Here is a 19,085-nt window from a genome sequence, read left to right on the forward strand (position 1 = left end):
GGATATAGCGCCTCGACTATCGTATATAGTGTATAGTATATAGGGCTACTATATCAGATGAACCAGAACTTGAGTCAAAACTCAGGGAGATTCGATATCCTTAAGTAAATTCATTACAATGGTAGGCCTAACTTATATCTGATTTTGATAAAGATGCTAAATAATGAAGAAAAAAAAGACTACTTTGTCGATAATAAGAAGGGGTATTCATGTATACAACAGTACTTAATCGTTTTACATAAAATATATAACAAAATGTCATTATCGTGCTTCATAAGTGGCCTTCAATTATTACAAGCAGATTGAAAAATATCTATAGAATTGAACAATTATTTTTATCATCGTTACTATTTCTTGAACGTCTCTGTACGGAAACAAATATAGTGTTGTTACACTAATAACGTTATAACTTTGATAATGATTTTACTATATTTTAAATTCAGATCATGACCTACTACAGAGTTTCCATAGCTAGGAGCGACTATACCAATACAGATAAATATTAACCCATATATCTCTTTCACACAGTTAAGGTACTTCATCTGGAATTGCACACCTGCTTTTTGGCAGCAGCAATGTAAAGGGAACGGAGACTTCTAAAGAAAGCCGTGAGAGATTAAACATGAATGCCCAATCGCCTGGTATAAATAACACCACCATAGCTTTATTTTCAAATGTGACGAATATGGAAACGGAATTTTCAAATGCAACATCCGCATTATATATAACAAATGCAGAATATGCTGTCTTAGCTATTTTCATGTTCACCGTTTTCTTAGGAGGTGTCATTTTCAATGGATTATTCGTATACGTGTTTCTCGTCCACAGGAAGTTGAAAACTAGACCTAACATATTACTGATAGCTCTGTGTATTTCAAGTTTCCTCATAGCGGCATTGGCTGTTCCTTTTGTTGGTGCATCGGCGATATCACGAAAATGGCTCTTTGGCCGTTTTGGATGTGAATTCCACGGATTCATCGTGACAGCACTGGGTTTAACTCAAATCGCCATTTTGACTGTTCTGTCTTTTGAAAAATACATAGTAATTGTAAAATGTCACTGGTCGCATCTCGTCACACAGTCAGCTACTCTTCTCCTATTATTTGGATGTTTTATGTACGGATTTCTTCTAGCAGCGTATCCCTTGTTGGGATGGAACAAATACACTTTAGAAGGAGGAAATATATCGTGTTCAATAGACTGGACTTCTAGAAGTCCTATTGACTTATCGTATAGTGTGTCCCTTCTCCTGATAGGCCTGGTGTTTCCTTTAACAGTGATGTCCTATGTCTACATCAGTATTCTTGCTCTGGTAAGTACAAACACACTTAATTTCCGTTCATTATTGTTTAAAGTTCTGAAATATGTTAAATTAAACAATTGTCGCCGCTCGCTGATAGTGATATCCTTATACAATGTAGAGCAACTTGTTAGTGGGGTGTTCCATTGATTGAACGTCAGTTGGTTCATCTCGGGGCGATAGTTGTGGTTGCGTTAACCACATACGCGTTATTCTTGACACATACCTGTAACTCCAGCAGTATACAACGGAGAAATATAACCAGCGGTTTTAAGTATTACGCTGCCTGTGCTCAGTGGAAAAGTACGTCACTCTAGATAATGGATTGATATGAAGGATTCACTACAGTCAGGCTATCGTATAATACTATAACACATCTGCAGCAGCGACCCTTCCAGCGTACTTGTAATACTACTACAGGTAGGCGGGAGGCTTTGGACACCACTGAATTGATGAACGACTGATAAATATACTGGTAATACAGTTCCCAAACGCGAAGCCTTCAGAAATGTTTTTTTCGGTGTAATGATGTTTAATAATTTTACATGTAGGCGTTGTATTCAGACCACGTCTATAGCCATGAACGATTTAACAGTATATCGCCAAAACCTTTTGGACCGGATCCACAAAAAGCTTTCAACTAAATTATTTAATGAATAAATATTGACATCGATGGCCGAATTAGTATCAAGAGTACAGCGGGGTCTGAACACGATTCAACCGTCCGGTTCTTTTATCGCATTAAGTTCCAAATTACTTTCATTAATTTAACATATTATGGTTATTTCATTTTCACCGTAACCTGCAATTACCATACTAATCCTAACGAAAGTAAAGAAGGATCAGAACACGATTACAGATTCGATGCATTTTACCTTTCAAATGTTCCAAATTACTTGGATGGATTAAAGTTATGACACCAATTATTTAAGTTATTATATCAATGGTATAAGCTATTTTATTAATCATTTAAAATATTATATCAATAATTTGAGCTATCATATCAGTTTTATCCTTATTTTTACAGTAAATGATAAGATGGTAGTAACTAAAACAAGCGTACAATGGCTTGAAACATATTATGCCGTCTGATATCAAATTGATTACTGTTTTAAAACTCATCAAATATGGAAATGTTAAAAGATTGTCTAATCGAAACGCTGTTCACGACACCATAGCTATAAGTCAATGCTCTTGCATTAGGATTGTATCACTTTCTCTAAATGAATTGATCGGTAGAGCCAACTTTTATCGTTTTCTCTTCGTTTGAACCATCTTTGCCTTCAGTAGAGTGAAGAAGCTTATGTGTTCTGTCCCCTGGCACCCTCCTTGAACGGAATTACACTATTATGGTATTTGTAGCTCTCTGTTGTCTTTCACTTTTTTAAGGTTGGTAGTAAGATCTGGCTCGCCCGTTGTAAGCATAATGAGACCAGGTGAGATATCGCGCTACCGTCCCCAGGAGTGACATTTCAGTGTTATGTAACGATCAAACATTTCAGTCAATGGCCCCCATCATTCTTGGGCACAGTTATCAATTTATCTTAAATGCGATAATATGGCGATAAAAGATACAAAAGCCAAGCCGAAGACTGATCTTCCGGATAAACAACCTAGGCTTTTAATGAAAAATATATAAACCACTTCCTTTAATTGAGTTTCGGATTGACTTCATCAATTTCAATGAAAGAAAATAGAATTAGGCGATAAGCTATTTCCTGACTGAAAGAAAACTAAATAAGGCGAGTCTTTCAGATGTATTTTATAACTTTATATCATCAATGTCTGCGTTTACAAACGCTGCATGTTCCTGTTTAAGACAAGAAGACTAATTCAGTAAGCAAAGTTAATTAAAGAATCAAGACAATGGAATTTAACTAAATCACTGGATTGAATGACAATTGGTTAGACAGAGAATAGCCTTGCTGTTTTGGTAAAGAAACACATTTCCAACCAAACTAAAAAAGATCACAATTGCAATTATATTGCCATGAATTCAATGTGATGCCTATATTGGTCATGCTTTTGGGAGATGTGGACAATTGTTTTCACAGATCAAGGGCAATTATTTATTTTAGCATTTATTATTACGAAAAATCACACAATATTGTGTTATTAAAATGTCCCCAGGCCATTGTCAAATTGTTCGATTTCGATATTTTCTCGACAAATTTAAGATAAAGAATGTTCTTTGTTTCTAAAATTAATCCAATAAAATACGCTTTTCTGTTGATAAGATTAATCTTGTATTCTATATTTACTGAAAGCTCTAGAAGTATAAACAGAGACATTCCTCATTTTCCGTTTCAGTTTACATGCTAAATTTAGTCTTTTAATCTTCTGGAACACGTATGGTTTCCCAAACATCGAGTTATAAAGTAATTTCATATCAATCTTATCACGCTGCCAGAGTTGCGAACTCTTCAATAGCGTACCCAGCTTGATTATATCTTTCTGACCCCCTTTCGTAATGCAATATACAACGAAATGTAGTAGTCTACTACAGTCGTGAAATAAACCCTTAGATAAAGCGCCGGCATACATGTAACCTGTTACACATGTAAAGTATAGACTAAGCTATTTTACATTCTTTCGCGTATTTTTTTACCACTAGTCTGTTTGTAATCAATGATGTTAGATTTTAACGAATTGTACTTTATAACGTTTTAGTTTCATTTTGATACATTTTGTTTTGTGATCGTCTTTTTCTGATGCTGGTTGACCGTGGATGATTAACAATTGGTAGTAAAAAGCATAAATCACTTATATGTATGAACGTTGTATTTGATATGTTGTATTGTAAATCAAAACATTGTAGGGCAAACAACTCCAGCATGACATTCACATACAAGTACACATATCATGTTAATTGTTTAAATTGCCACGTTCTAAAATCACTTTAAGCAAACGAACATCTTGCAAACACATTATATGTCATCGAAATAGTCCCATACAGGATCGAGGATGATTAAATGATTGGAAGACATAAGAGAATCAAACAGAAAAACCTGCTGCGTCCAACCGCTTGATGATCTTAGAATAAGACTAGACGTTCGGTTTGTTCTAGGTAAAATTTAAGATAAGGCACTTTATTTACACACCCATTGTAATACTCTGATTTTATCTTTGTCATTTCTGACCTGTATCGTTTATTTGAGGACGTAAAATCGCTTGAAATAAAAGAAATAAATCATACCAAACCCGCATGATGTAAAATGACTGCTACCTGTTACGATTGTAGAGCAGTATTACATCTCGCTTCTTCTCGGGAATGAATCACCTAGTATAACGTCTTAAATTTACTAATAACTGAATGCTGTTTCCATATCTACAAATTAGTGACGGGTCCTGAAATAATTGGTCTGCTTTGATCTGTGTTGATCTGCTAAGCTCTACTACAGATATTTAATATGTAACTTATTAGTCCCCTATTTCCCCTGAGTCTTCTGTTACATTAAGTCGGAATAGTGCAGATCGAGATTTACCCCATTCTAAATAATACAGTTGTAACTGATTTGAAACTAATTGATTTTAATACAACATCAACGTGTCATTATAATGACCACGCTCAACACTAATACTATGATCGACACAAACTACAATATGGCAGCATGATTGTTTACACGTGCTAGTTTATTTAATGATAAAGTATCACAATGTCTAATACAGAAATTCATACCATGATTTTGTCTCCGCCTGTATGTGCTAAGAACTAAACAAATCGCGCTGATATTAACATCGTCTAGGTCATAATAACTTCACAGTAACTCAAAGGTAAGATTGTATTTACCTTTATATACTTAACAATAAACCTACATTTGTGAAAGATATATCCAATTTACGTCATATCAGTAAAATGTATGTCTAAACTACAGTGCCTAATACTTTGCTCACTACTTATAGACCAAAGAGGGACATACGTTTAAGATTTGTTGACGAAAATTATTGTGAGTAATATTTAATTAAGCTTTGTCCGTCTGTCCGAGCTTTGACGGGTTATAACCTGAAAATTCAATTGAGCCATGTCAAGCTACACTTGTCAGGCTTGAGACGGAGTTTTGCAATTTGCTGTAGGCAAACGTTCAGTTTTGACATTCTCTGTTACCATGAAAAGAAATAGTCAGAAATACAAATGTTGTTGTTTGCAAGTTCTTTCTGGTCATAACTTGAAAAGCGGCTCAACAGATGTCTACCAGACTCCGTAGACTTCTCATGCAAGTGCTTTTGTTTGCCTTTTACAACGTGCCACACTTTCTTTTATCATGTCAACTATTCAATATAGCTTCCAAGCACTTAGATTTGATGTAAATTTATCATTTTTGACAATACAAAGTGCATTTTATTCTCCTTATGACTAGCGAATTTCTCTCCAATAGCAGACGCTGGGGGTAATTCCATGCTCTTCATTTCATCGTTCATTTTCTTTATAAATGTATTTCTTCCTAAATACTCGACCATGCATTTTCAGTAGAATCTGACCAGATGTGACATTTAAGTTCAATTGAAGTTTAAACTGTCTGTCTGTTGACACCGTTCTTTCATTATATTATTGTGTTAAAAGGGTCAAACACCAATACTAATAACCTGCATCCTTCAGCAATTCCGTCAAATTAGCCTCTAACAATAGATGTCTATTATCTGTATACTTCACTTAACCAATATGGAAAGATCAGCTGTCAGCTCCGACTTCAGTAATACTGGTCTGACAAATGGAGAACATATTTAACCACTTTATTTATCTTTAAGCGAATTACTGTTCGTCACATTGTACGTTGCTTGTCAATTGCCAACAGCCCGTAATCAAAGCCATTGATAACCACTTACTACTTAGCAAGCTGCCATCGGAGACCAAGTTAATTTGTTTGCAGCAAGCAATCCACTCTTAGACAGTATTATCTTGTAGGGTGCGCCTCTCCTTCGTAAACAGTGGAAACAAGGTAAAAAAACAAATCCAGATAGAAAACATCCGAAAAATTGCATTTGGTTTGGTATTGGTAAGGTCCTATCAACAACTTGGGTAATTTATAGACAGCCTCATTTGTTTGCAAAAAAATATGCCCGTGATGCTGATATATGTTCTTGTTTGTTTTCTTGTGACAGCGCGGAACTGGTGCCTTTTTAAAAGTGCTATGTCACTGACGCATACCGCCGAAGAGACTTAGCAGGACACTCCACCCGGTCGCATTATACTGATGGCGTGTGATCTAGCCATCCCACTCCTAAAAATGAAAGCTAAGACGGAGTTGCAAATACCATATAGTCCCTTGTATTTACGGCCAGGGGCCAGATCCCAATGCAATACTCATATGGATGAACGCTCAACTGAAGGCCGAAAGTAAGGTCTTGTCAAGGGAGACATTAGGAGGTAAAGAAAGATGAGGAAATAGAACATCCTTAGTTTCGTGTTCTCTTTCGATTCTGACTAGGTATCATCCCTAAAGTTAAATTTTAAAAGAATAGATCGACCAATGTTTGAAAATAAAACGAATATATAGTACTGTGATTTGTTATCGATAAGTTCATAAAGGAGCGATTGTCGAAATCATCCGTATATTAGTATTCTTCTTCCTGATATCTCGTTTTACCCTGCCTCACTTTTGACCTCCAGTTTGCTCCTACGAGGAAGACTTTGGATTCTGTCCGCTGAGCGAGACATATACAGTCTGAAAATGCTACTTACTACTCCGCATTTGTGGGAGTAGTGCAATTGCTTTCCTGCTTATGTTATCACTTAATTGTATGTACAACCATGCGTAAATCAAAATATAGCTTCATAGCCATAGGAAAAAAAAACACAACACGATTTTGGCATCAATATTATGCTGTTATTGGCTACAAATTGATTTAGTTAGTTCATCATCAAACACTTAAAAACAAAGCATTGACCACCAACAACAAAGAAATTACAGAAATAAGCACACATTAATCAAATATGAAGAAATATGCTTGGGATGTTATTTGTATATATTCGTTGTTATCCGATATTCTATGACACTACATGCATTTGTTTATTCTATATCCTCTTTCTGTGATATATTTGAGGTGTTAAACAGTGTTTCAGGATGAAATCGTCAGCGGTCCGTGATCACTTCCACGATGAGAAATGTCAGGTGTCTACGCAATGTACTTAACGCACGGTTGAAAACCGGGTTTAATCCGAATGCATGACATTAAATCGAACATCGATTGGTAAAAGTAATTAGTTTCAAAACCAAGAAGTACCGCGGTTTGTATGCTTTGCACTTTAGTAAAGATACTTAGCGTATAATTTACTTGAACATTCATCTTGTCATTACTGTAAACTTCAAACCATTAAGATAGACATGTTCCGAGCATTTCGGGAACGGTGTTTCAACATACGCGTGGCACACATTAAGCCTATTTACTATTTAGACTCCAATTATAATGGGACAGTTTAAATGTTATACGCTAATAAGTTAATTTTTTCCAATGTACTGAAGTAAATTAGAGTATTTCTTAAGCATGGTATCTCTATCTACATTTGAAACATGTTTAACACAATTAATTTTTCTCTCACTGAGTGTTATGCGTGATAAAAAATATTAATAAATCTATTAGAATAAATGAAGGGAACCAAAGTGTCCACAGTCCCTCCAGAAACAATTATCTTAGAAATCGCACTGCGTCGGTCAATAAAACTATATTTCAAGATATTATATTTATTATCTTCAATTCATAAATACATGGGTAAGGATGACCAGGCATCAGCTTCATTAACAGTACTTAACTTAAAGATAATTCTTAACTTCAAATGTCCCATAGAAAGGCATCATAGGATTGAAGGAAAGTTCCTTCAATAAATTGTCCCTAACTTCTAATGCCTTGCTATGGAAAAGTTTAAGGTTATGAATTTCGATTTGATGGAACGTTCAGGAAACCAGATCCTTGTTATAACTTAGTTATGACCTACCAAATTATTTAGTACAGTACTGTACTAATTGACATGGTTCAGGAAGGTTAAAATACTCGTTTCTCAAAACTGTTTTGATTATACTTACAAAACACACGTTTTCATCTGTTTACCTCCGACATTATTTTTACAAATTTACAAATTCCATTTAAAGCTCTTCTGTGGGCATGGTGGTCTAGTGGTAGTATGCAGCGCTTCGTAACCGAAGGATCACTATTTCGAGTCCCGGCACGTGCACTGTGTCGTTTTCTTGAACAAAATATTTTTCTCTATTGTGTTCCAGCCGCCTTCAGCTGTAAATGAGTACGTGGTAGAACAGTGCAAGAAATGTTGTCAGCGCCAAAATGGCAGCTCCGGCTGTATCTCCCCATGAGACTTGAGAAAAAACATTGTGTTTTCAGATTACAGTTGTTCTACCTAAAGCATCCATTTAATCCGATTGTGTTATATTAGGAATTGTATATGGTGTTCAGATTCTTTGAACCGGATTGAATTTCCCCGTGAGCTAGATTATCTATTATAGCATTTGGTAGGATATCCTACTATAACAAAACGCTATTTGGCCCAACCCTCAGATCCATTAGGGACCAGACCCAACGTTTATACCTAATTGGTTCCCCTTTGCTTAACGGTGCTACATAAAGACCAAACTAGAGCCAAATGAGTTCAGCTCTTTTCAACTCTACAGAAGAAGAAAGGTTTTAAATGATGCGGTATATTTTCTATATTGAATCCAACTCCTCAAGCCCCTGGGATACCAGACCCATTTATTTAAAATTGGTTTCCTTTCACCCAATAATGCCTCAGACTTTTATTTTCATTTCATTCATACAGAAGATAAAGGATTTTAAAGAATTTTGACCAGATGAGCTACAACCCTTTGGTAATCCAATCTAGTGAAATAAAATAAAAAATTAAAAACAACACTTGCAACATTTGTTTCACTCGCATATCCCCGCGTTAAGGGCCATTATGTTTTAAGTGTCTGCTTTCAACAGATATATATAGAGAGTTACACAGTTTCTGTGAACCTAAACATTACCAATCAACACGTCTCCCCACATAGTCGTTCTCGAGGACACCCAGTATTTACGAGTACATATTTTGAAGTAACGTAGCAGTTTAAAAAAAATCAAGATTATTTTAACGGCGAGTTAATGGTTGACATGTAAAGGTTGCGTTATCAGAGAGTTAAGCTTTAACAGTAAGTTACTGTTGATAGGAACATAATGTTCTGTTACGCGAGTTTCAGATCAGCTGGTGACTCTTATCGACTGGTGACGTGTATCTGCTGGTGACGTTTATTGGATGTTGACGTGTATCGGCTGGTGACGTTTATCGACAGGTGACGTGTATCTACTGGTAACGTGTATCGGCTGGTGATATGTGTCGGCTCTGTGATGAAACTGTTAGTGCTGCCGTTTTTCCAGTCCATAATAAGATGTAACTATGTATCATTTAAAGAGAACAATGAAGCAAAAATCATTATCATATAATCGGCATGGTATACAGTGTATTTCATTTATATTCTGTTAAATGACGCGTCCCCATATGCCCATAGAAAACTTTGAACCACAAATAAACAATCAGACTAAAATGTGCCAAAAATTACCTACAAAAATAATTCTTTTGGATAAAGGATTGTTTTCTTTTGCGATTTGTGTTCTTTACAAATTGGTAACTTGAAAAAATTGGGCTATACATCTTGGAAACAGTCAATGACATTGGAACATTAAATTACCTCCTATTCAGGTTCAAGACAATGTGAACGTTAGCTGCTTTACAGGAACGCAGCATGCCCCACGTTAATCAAATTGTGTTCCATTATCTACATATTACTCAGAATGACCTTTGGCATAATAACCAAGGTCGGAAACCATACATTTACGATCCATTCGATAATTTGTCTGCCTTTGGACAGGCTTCACAGACTAACGAGTGCAATACAAGTATATAAGTAATTAGTTTAGCACACAACAATGAATATCTCGTTTTAGATAACCATGAATTATACACAAGTCACCTTTGCCCCAAATCAGAGACAGAAATGGCTTCGCTTGAATGTAAATGACGTACATATAGAAGTATACCCTTTGAATTTTCTCAAAACGCTCTTAAAGCGTTGTCTCGGTGATGTTTATATTTTGATGAAATACTTTAAACATGGTTGTGATGCCATTTAACAGTATCAATTGTCAAAGAACAGTTTCGGCAACTCCGTCAGTCTTGCTACGGTTATATTTGTATTTGATTATAAGTCTACCAGTACTATTTATAATGCCCACTATCGAAAGACAACACCAATACGCAGGGATTCCGTTAAAAGCGTAACCAAATTACTTTTGATAAAATCTAGCAAAAGTTTTCGCGTTCATGTATTGGCCAAAAACCATTTATGTTCAAGTGGACCAGTTGGATCAATCAAATGACTAGCTGGACCAGCACTATTCTCTGTTGGCATGACAACAAATGTCTTGCTTTTATTTCTGAACCTTGATCCATCAGATAACGATTCGGAATAAATTTGAACATGTGATGTATTATAGACTTATATGTAGATGGTATTCATGTTAGTCCTTTGAAAATCCCCCAATTTCTCTTACATGTACATTTAGGTCTTAACAACCAATTGTTTCTATACGTCTGTAAGCCCTGTAGGGTAACTCTATAAAGTTGGCATCACTTCCTCATTTTTACTAGAAGACTCACTCAAACATATTGCAGCATCCATGAAACGAACGCACACGGGGAGGCCGACAATTGGCATTGATAGGGCGTCGTAAAAACCAACATGAACCCAAGCTAGTCATAGTGTATCTCTGGATACCGATATGGTATTTGACCCAATACTAATTAGGTAATAAACGCGTATTCATACCGGTCTATACAGAGATACTCGCCTCGTCCGTCAATACATCAAATGTATGATATATATAATCAAGGTTAGGAACTTCATCAGCCATATGATACGACCCAATTGCGGGAAAATTGTGTCAACAAACAGTTCAAGATATGTCAATTGGGATTGACAGACAGACAACTTTTCGTTGATTTTGTATATTATTCAAGCCGCCGCTTGACTTCATGAAACAGGTAAAGTCTCCAGTGCGTGGCTTAAAATGGTAACTTAGGTAGAAAACAAAGTAACAAACTTGTAGTCTCAACACTATTTGGTTCGTGATCCAAATAACTGATCAGCGTTGAGATTACAAATAAGATATACGGGCTTAAACATTGCATAGTTTCAGAGAGAATTCGCGATTATGATGGACAGGGGAGGACAAACAAAATCTACAGGTAAGTTTGTTTCCAAACCAAGTTTCATTGTTATGAAGCTGAAGTGCTGACATGCCGTATTTTAAAAAAACAATACCCACTAGAAACCGTGTTATTTGACAGAGTGTGCTGTTCACTGACCATTTCCCAATGATTCATGAAGCCAAACGACAGTCTCCGGCAAAATGTGTATTTAATCATATACCGAATTAAAGAAAAAATAGCTGTCTGTCGAATGCGATCATTCCTACCGACCAATCTGATAAATGAATAAATAAAAAAAAATCTCTTGAAGAGTTGTATTTTAATCAGATCGTTCCAGCGACATACCTGGAACAATTTGGCGACAGTCACAATTTTCCCGAAATTAGTTCGCTTCACTAGGCCGATGGAGTTCTTAACCCTAATGATATAATGTATATTGTGTGTATTGACATGCGAGGTGAGTACCTGTGGTTTATGTTAAGACTTATCTCGCGTTACTATTTTGAAACAGACCTTATATGTAAACAAAATGAATTAATTATATCGAGTCAATAACACTTCTCCTCCCTTTCCTGCAGTAAAAAAAGAATACTGATCTTTTTCGGATTTAGACATGGCTTTCTATCACTTTGAATGTAGAAATCCCTAAAACAATCACGTTCTGTGTATTTCTAGTTTTCTGTTTAAGCATCCTCGTTATATATATTAATGGAATGTTTGTATATATCTAAATGTGAACAAGGATAAATCATACTAACGGAGCATATACTCTTCTTTCGCTTGACGAAAACACTCGATGGAATGCTTTCTGCAATGGAATTTTTTCTGTTGTGGTGATGATATACGGGACAGCCAAATGGATTGTAAGTGTAACCTGTAATGCTAATGGAGGTAGCATGTTAATTTAATAAGTTCAGCACAAACTGAACAGCTTAAAACTGAAGACGTTAGTGTGAATTAGTTGTCATGATTTCATTTTAATTTTCCTGAATGTATTTTGCACAATTTTATGAGTGATGACCAAATTTCCGCTATTTTCCGACTCCTCCGTTCATCTTTTAGAATAAAGAATCGAATTACTTGGTCATGACTTTTTATTTCCGTTTGATCGAGTAATTTGTGTACACTTGAGGCATACAGGACATGACAACACCAAACATGCATATTGTGCATAGAAACACCATGCATTAATCAATAAAAACATAGTTTGGTAATCTTAACAAACCGTTAACATAAAGATATACCATTAGGACCAGAGTATGATGAAAAATAGTTTTAAACAGAAACAACATTAATAGTTTCCAAAGTAAAAAAGCTTCTATTTAACACACCACAAATAACGATTGCGGCTCTACTTAGTCATATATCGTAAAGCAGTTTTACAGATTTCTGAACTTTCCCTCGACACTGCCTCACTTTTGTTATTAGCATTCATCCCTATTAGAAAGACAAGTCCCCTGACAGAGATATATCATTCTTTGAAAACAGTATATCTTACTAATTGCTTTACGTTCAGCTTGTTGGACGTGTAATATGTGACCTGTTGGGATGCCAGCTGAGCAGCACTACCATAAGTAGACCCGTATGAACAAATCGTACTCTCCCTGAAACGAATATATTCCATTAGCACTTATTTAGCATACAGGGGGGCGTTCTCAAATGACCATTGCTGACGTTGAACAAAATAAAATAAAGCCAAATAAATATTTCAAGGTCACGTGACGGTAAAATAAAAAAAAAATTCAAACCAAAAACAAAAGAGAGTAGGCTAGAGTAAAGCAAATAGAAATGCTTTCAAATTGACACGTTTACGGGTTCCATTATTCCAGACAAAATAAATCCTAAAGTGGTAACGAAAAAAAATAAACATGACGGACAATAAATTCAAACAGAGGCAGAAATAGATCAGTGGAACATCACGGCGATACAGATAAATTGTCACTAGACTATCATGCTTCCATCGGTTTACGGATATCTGTCTGAACTGCTTTTAGAAGAATCGTATTATCGGAGTCACACTGGCATAGCGCCAGAATGATAGAAATAGATGAAGGAGATACGTGGCGTAGTCACGATAACAAGATTTCGACGATATATTCAAGCTTCTGGTACTAATGCTGTTTGAGTGTTAATTTATACAGTTTACAATTCGATTACCGACAGTGTCCAAACAAGCAGACTAAATTAGCACCATAGTACATAGTAGTTAAAACGTTGTTATTTGCATAAAGCACTGTATGATTCTAATGTTGCTGGGTCGTTAAATGCTTTTCATTGAGCTATGGAAAATCATTGTCACTAAACATGCATTTTATTAACGTTTTCTATTCATGCTACAGTGATCTTATTATCATTGAAAACATGTAACGTCCGATTAACATTGAGAAGGACATTAGAGGCGTAATTTTGATCTAGTTTAAATGACGGATGTCGTCGATTTGACCTAGTTTGAATGACATATGTCGCCGATTTGACCTAGGTTTGCATGGCAGATGTCGTCGACGAAGATTTCGTCCTTCCTGAACAACTATTATAATGTTTGAAAAATTTCGATGGGTAGTTGGACACCATTTTTATTTAGTTTTTTTTAGTTTTGTTGTTGTTGTTGTTGTTCTTTTTGTTTTTATCTTTGTTGTTATATAACAGAAGTGACCATGGTCAATTTTTCCAGAATAGATCGACAACTTTCATCGTTTTTAATTTTTACCTGTTACCTTCGGTACAAGGCATTCAAATAATGAGCTTTTTAAAGACCGATCAAAAACTACAGACTGTATGTATATTCTCACCATCGCAGCATCCTGGATCTTTTTAATTAGCTTATTCCAAATGTCTCTTTCATATAGAATGACTTCACCTCATTTTTTTGTGCATGTGTTATTTGATGACTTTGCTTTTCCTTATCAACAATAATTATGACAATACGTCATACGTATATAAATCGGTAAATACCCAATGGTTTGTAGTACTGTACCATGGAAGAAATGTTTGAACAATCATATTAATATGGTACATTTCAACCTTTATATTTACATTGAATCCAACTATGGAACTGAATTATACTTTTCCGGGCGAAAAATAAGGTTATCTTTACATCATTATATGATTCACCACTTACAGGAACAGACATTCCAATGTAACAAAAGCATTTTTGTGACATGTGTTTATTATGAAATGAAAAACATGCCGGAAACACTCTGAAAACTCATAGGTAAACATTTGTTGCTGTGATAGGTTTTCATTTCTATCCCATGTTTGTAACTACATCTTGTAGTTTTACATAAACTCAGCAATGAATATTGTATGCTATTTACAACAATTCATATAAAGTGTACCAACTGTTTAAGCCGTAAGGCAGGCAATTGCAGCAATAACTCATTTCCCTAAATGGATGCCATCGTAGAGATCCAGGTAATGGACGCATACAGCATTACAATAATTACCATTCAGATAGAAAATGTTTTCTCATTTACACATTAGGTTTTTACGTATATGATATTTCAATCGATACTACGCGACATTTGGATGTGGAAATACGGAAACTTTCACTTTGATATTTATTAGATAGAGCTAATGTCGTATACTCAGTAAAAATCCGTTAATATGTACACATTTCATGGTGATGTACCTGCAATTAGGGTTTTGTACATGTTCTATAATTGTTTTTAACTGTCTATGTCAATGATTTATGTAGGTAATTAAGTTACCATAATAGCTAATGAAGCTAGCAAATTAGCTTAATCAAATTATCTCCAGACTTATTTAATATCACTAATGATTTCAACCAATACAAAAACGTTCTGGAAACCTTTAATATATTTTACTATATTATAGAATAAACAAGTTAGTCGGATGCATTTAAAATAATTTAATGAAGACATATCTACACGTTGAAGTGTATGCGATGTCACGCAGTGCAAGTTTTTTTTCTAGGATTAACTTTAATAATTCGGGCCAATCAAGATCGACGGTACAAGCACTGTCTTGTCTCACATTTGATAGAGAGTGAAGGAAACAATGATTCATTATTCTAGAACTGCTGACGATAATAAAAAAAAATCAATTGTAGTAGATCTATACATGTATATATATGATCGATTGAAACGTTTTCCGCAAATTTGATCCAAGACGGTATTATCATTTTTATTGATGATTAACTTCCTCAGAACAGATTATGATAATTTTATCTACATTAATCTTTTCAATTGGGGAGTCGCGATATCACAAAACTATAAGTATAGGTAACATTGTTAATTCAGATGCCTACATCTGATTCTATCTTGCACCAAAATGCAAAATCTACATACACATACAGTAGTAGTCATATTGGCCGTCTTTAAATTACGTCCTTCCAGAAAACCACTTGACATTTCCTAATTAATGTCTTCTTTTTTCTCTCGCAAGATATACTAATATCTACGTAAGCATTTGTTAGGTTTAATTATAGGGGGTTGATTTTGAATCACAGTTTCACTACTTGATTTTCTCCGTCCTATTATCACACGTTCTCTGATTTTTTATTTTTTTTTGGAGGGAGGCTGAAAGTCAATGTCTGGTACTCAATTTCGTTTGATTCCACCATGGGTATATATTTTTGTCAGTTGTTTTTTGACGATTACCTCTTCACTTCGAAATTAGCTTTCTGTTCTGATTTCTGTCTCTTATTCACATCGTACATCCAAACATACCGTATGTGTGTGCCAACAGCAATCTAACTGTTCTGGCGTGAGATGATTGCAGGCTATCATGTACACTCTCAACTTGTTATTACATTGTTACTGACTTAAGGATTCCTCAATCTGGGTCAGGTTGTCAATTTACTGGAATGCATTCGGAACATACTAATGTTATTGAATGAATAATTTGTCGCTGGTCATTAACAACAACGTGATATCAATACACTGTCCACAGTTGTCAGTCAGATATAATTAAGTTTTACGGGGTTAAATGTCATCACAACCGTCAGGGTCATACAATGACGCGTGTTGCAAGGGGACACGGAAAGAGGAAAACGGTGACAGTGCATAAAATAAAAGCACAGTGGGAAAATTATGAAAGTTTAACATCGAACTGTTGCAATTTGTGACAGCAGAGCGGTGTTGTTCTCTTTAACGCGAAATAAATAAAAGGCAAATGGAATATATTTATATTTGCCATTACAAGGAACATGCTTCTCTAGTAATTGATATATACACATATTATATCTTTATACCAACGAAAGTAGACAGTAGTTGATGAAATATTAATATTCAATCAAATGCACACATCATAAGGGTAATCTAAGAAGATGCTTCATTGGCATCCTTCACGATTGCAAGAATCCATAAAAGGCCTAGCTACTGTATACATGTATTGTGTATTAGACATATCGGTGACAATGTAACACACAGATAAAAGAATAAGAATTAAAAAAGACATTTACACGTCATGTTTCAGTAAAACAAAGCTATATGCACTGCAAACTACATAAAACACCCATTTTGAGTACACTGAAGTCTGTCGCTTACTCATCATACTTTTACTGTAATAAATTCACCGGAGAGCATGCAACACATCTAATAGCAAGTTGACAACATGTTTGTCACGATCATGCAATCACGTTTTTACAATGACAAGTTAGCTGAAGGGTGTCAGTGAGCCGCAGGCAAACAGATCGTATTAATGATGATGTGGATCGAACATACCCTAATACACGCTTTTATGTATGTAACTGACAACGCAGCAGACATATTGGTAAATGTTGATAAGGGAAAGGATCAATATTAATCATTTTCCAATATTGACCCTTTACAGAACACACTCTTTATAGTGAAGACTACTGCAACGTGTCGCCAATATTGCAGACAACTGATTACCGTTACTTTAATTGAAGCAATCCAATATGCGACGAGTGATAGGCGATTATCATTATCACCGCAACAAATCGGCATAAAAAGGTTCTAAGCACTGATAATACAGATCATGTATCTAAGGCCAAAACAGGATTGTTTGACATATTGAGTGAAACATTAGCAATGCTTTTTAAAGATGCTTTATATAGAATGAATGCATTGAGCATTGCTGTGTAATAGAAAGAATAGAGTGTTCAATGTACTTAATATAAAGAAATTGCTTCCTTGACCCTAAAGACCTTTACAGTGTTGATGGGCTGTTAAGAATTTAATAACTGATTAACTTACTCTTCATTCTAAGATTCGTCAATCTGCTGGATGCCAAAGACATATTGCCACCCAAAACGCTACGGGTTCCTTTGGGGAATTAGAACTTAGAATATGTTGTATTGTAAGGGTTTTAAAAACAAAACTAAATCCATACGGATGCGGCTACATGTATTACTTAGAATAAAAATTAGGCATTCAATGTAGCGACAAATCTCGGAGAGAGCTTACCTCCTACCAATGGCATCCTGATCGTACACAGTAGGAAAATATAGATAAAAGTTGACACAGTAAAACATAACATGTACAATGCAGTACGAGTCTCACCATAGCAATTATAGAACTTCTTTCGAATCTCTTAACGTAGGCAAAATATTTAACTACATGTACTTGAAAGCTGTTGGTCTGTACCTCAATATATGAATATGCATAGCCACATCTAACTATATTTGTAAGGGTCCCAATATGTTTTAACATATTTCGTTGGTTTGATGGTTCGTCTTATAACCATTTATAATCAGCATTTTCTGATCCCTAATGCCCTTATACATTGTTGATTTGCTGTAAAGAACGTGTTAATAATGAAAAATAATGATGTAGTTGCATGACATTAGATGGAAGATAGAAAATATGCACCTACTCATTTAGAATAGAGTTTTATTTGGGGAACATCGATGATTCATCATGGTTCTTGAAAAGTCAATAACTATTTTTTAATACACCACGTAATTCGTTAATGGATAGTGTTGACTCTGTAAGGGCTTTCTAGGGCACCGTGTTTTACTATATAGACGTTTACAGTATAAACAGCGATACATTTTTGATGACATATTGTATGTATAACAAAACAATTTACACGTTGTCCTAATACGTACAAAACCTCTCGTCTAAGGCCCCTTAGGGTTAACTGAGGAAATAAAGCGTGATCTGTTGTCTGCATTGCAACATTTTTTTTATCTTTCTTTGCAGACGGCTGTTGTTGAACGCCTAGACATCCTTCTTTATCTAACCTTGGCTATGCGTTTAATTATTCATATACCACACACATAAAATTTGCCATGCAGGTAGGGTATAGGCATTTCTGCCTAAATTGCATGATTTATAAGTTAACATATGAACCTCACACCCAACCTTTTTTTCTAAACATCTTTCTTTTCTTCAAAAACGTCTGCTTTGACACTGCCTCGCTTTCGGTCTTAATTGCGCGATCTACCCAAATGTACCTTAATTAAGACAACAGCCATTCCTATTTAAGAGTTGCCAGAAAATAAATTATAGTATACCAATTTTGCCAAAAAAACAAATGTCGTTTGATTGCAGTCAGTCATTCGTGTGGGATATCTAGAGGTTATCATAAAAAATTCAGATCCCCCACCCATATGTGCATTGTTTAATTTTGCATTGAGCTGCATTCAGTTGGAAGTTATTGGCTGAT

The 19,085-nt window shown here is 35.2% G+C and overlaps 1 protein-coding gene across 1 annotated transcript in view; it reads left to right on the forward strand.

The window, feature by feature from the left end:
• The first annotated feature begins 530 nt into the window (after positions 1–530).
• LOC117335226 (rhodopsin-like) overlaps positions 531–19,085 on the forward strand; it is an 85,468-nt gene continuing 66,913 nt past the window's right edge. The window contains exon 1 of the mRNA XM_033895216.1: positions 531–1,312. Coding sequence (XP_033751107.1) covers positions 623–1,312 — 690 coding nt within the window. The 5' untranslated portion in view covers positions 531–622. The remainder of the gene's footprint in view (positions 1,313–19,085) is intronic.

Source organism: Pecten maximus, chromosome 9, assembly GCF_902652985.1.
Source record: "Pecten maximus chromosome 9, xPecMax1.1, whole genome shotgun sequence".
NCBI classification, from domain to species: Eukaryota; Metazoa; Mollusca; class Bivalvia; order Pectinida; family Pectinidae; genus Pecten; species Pecten maximus.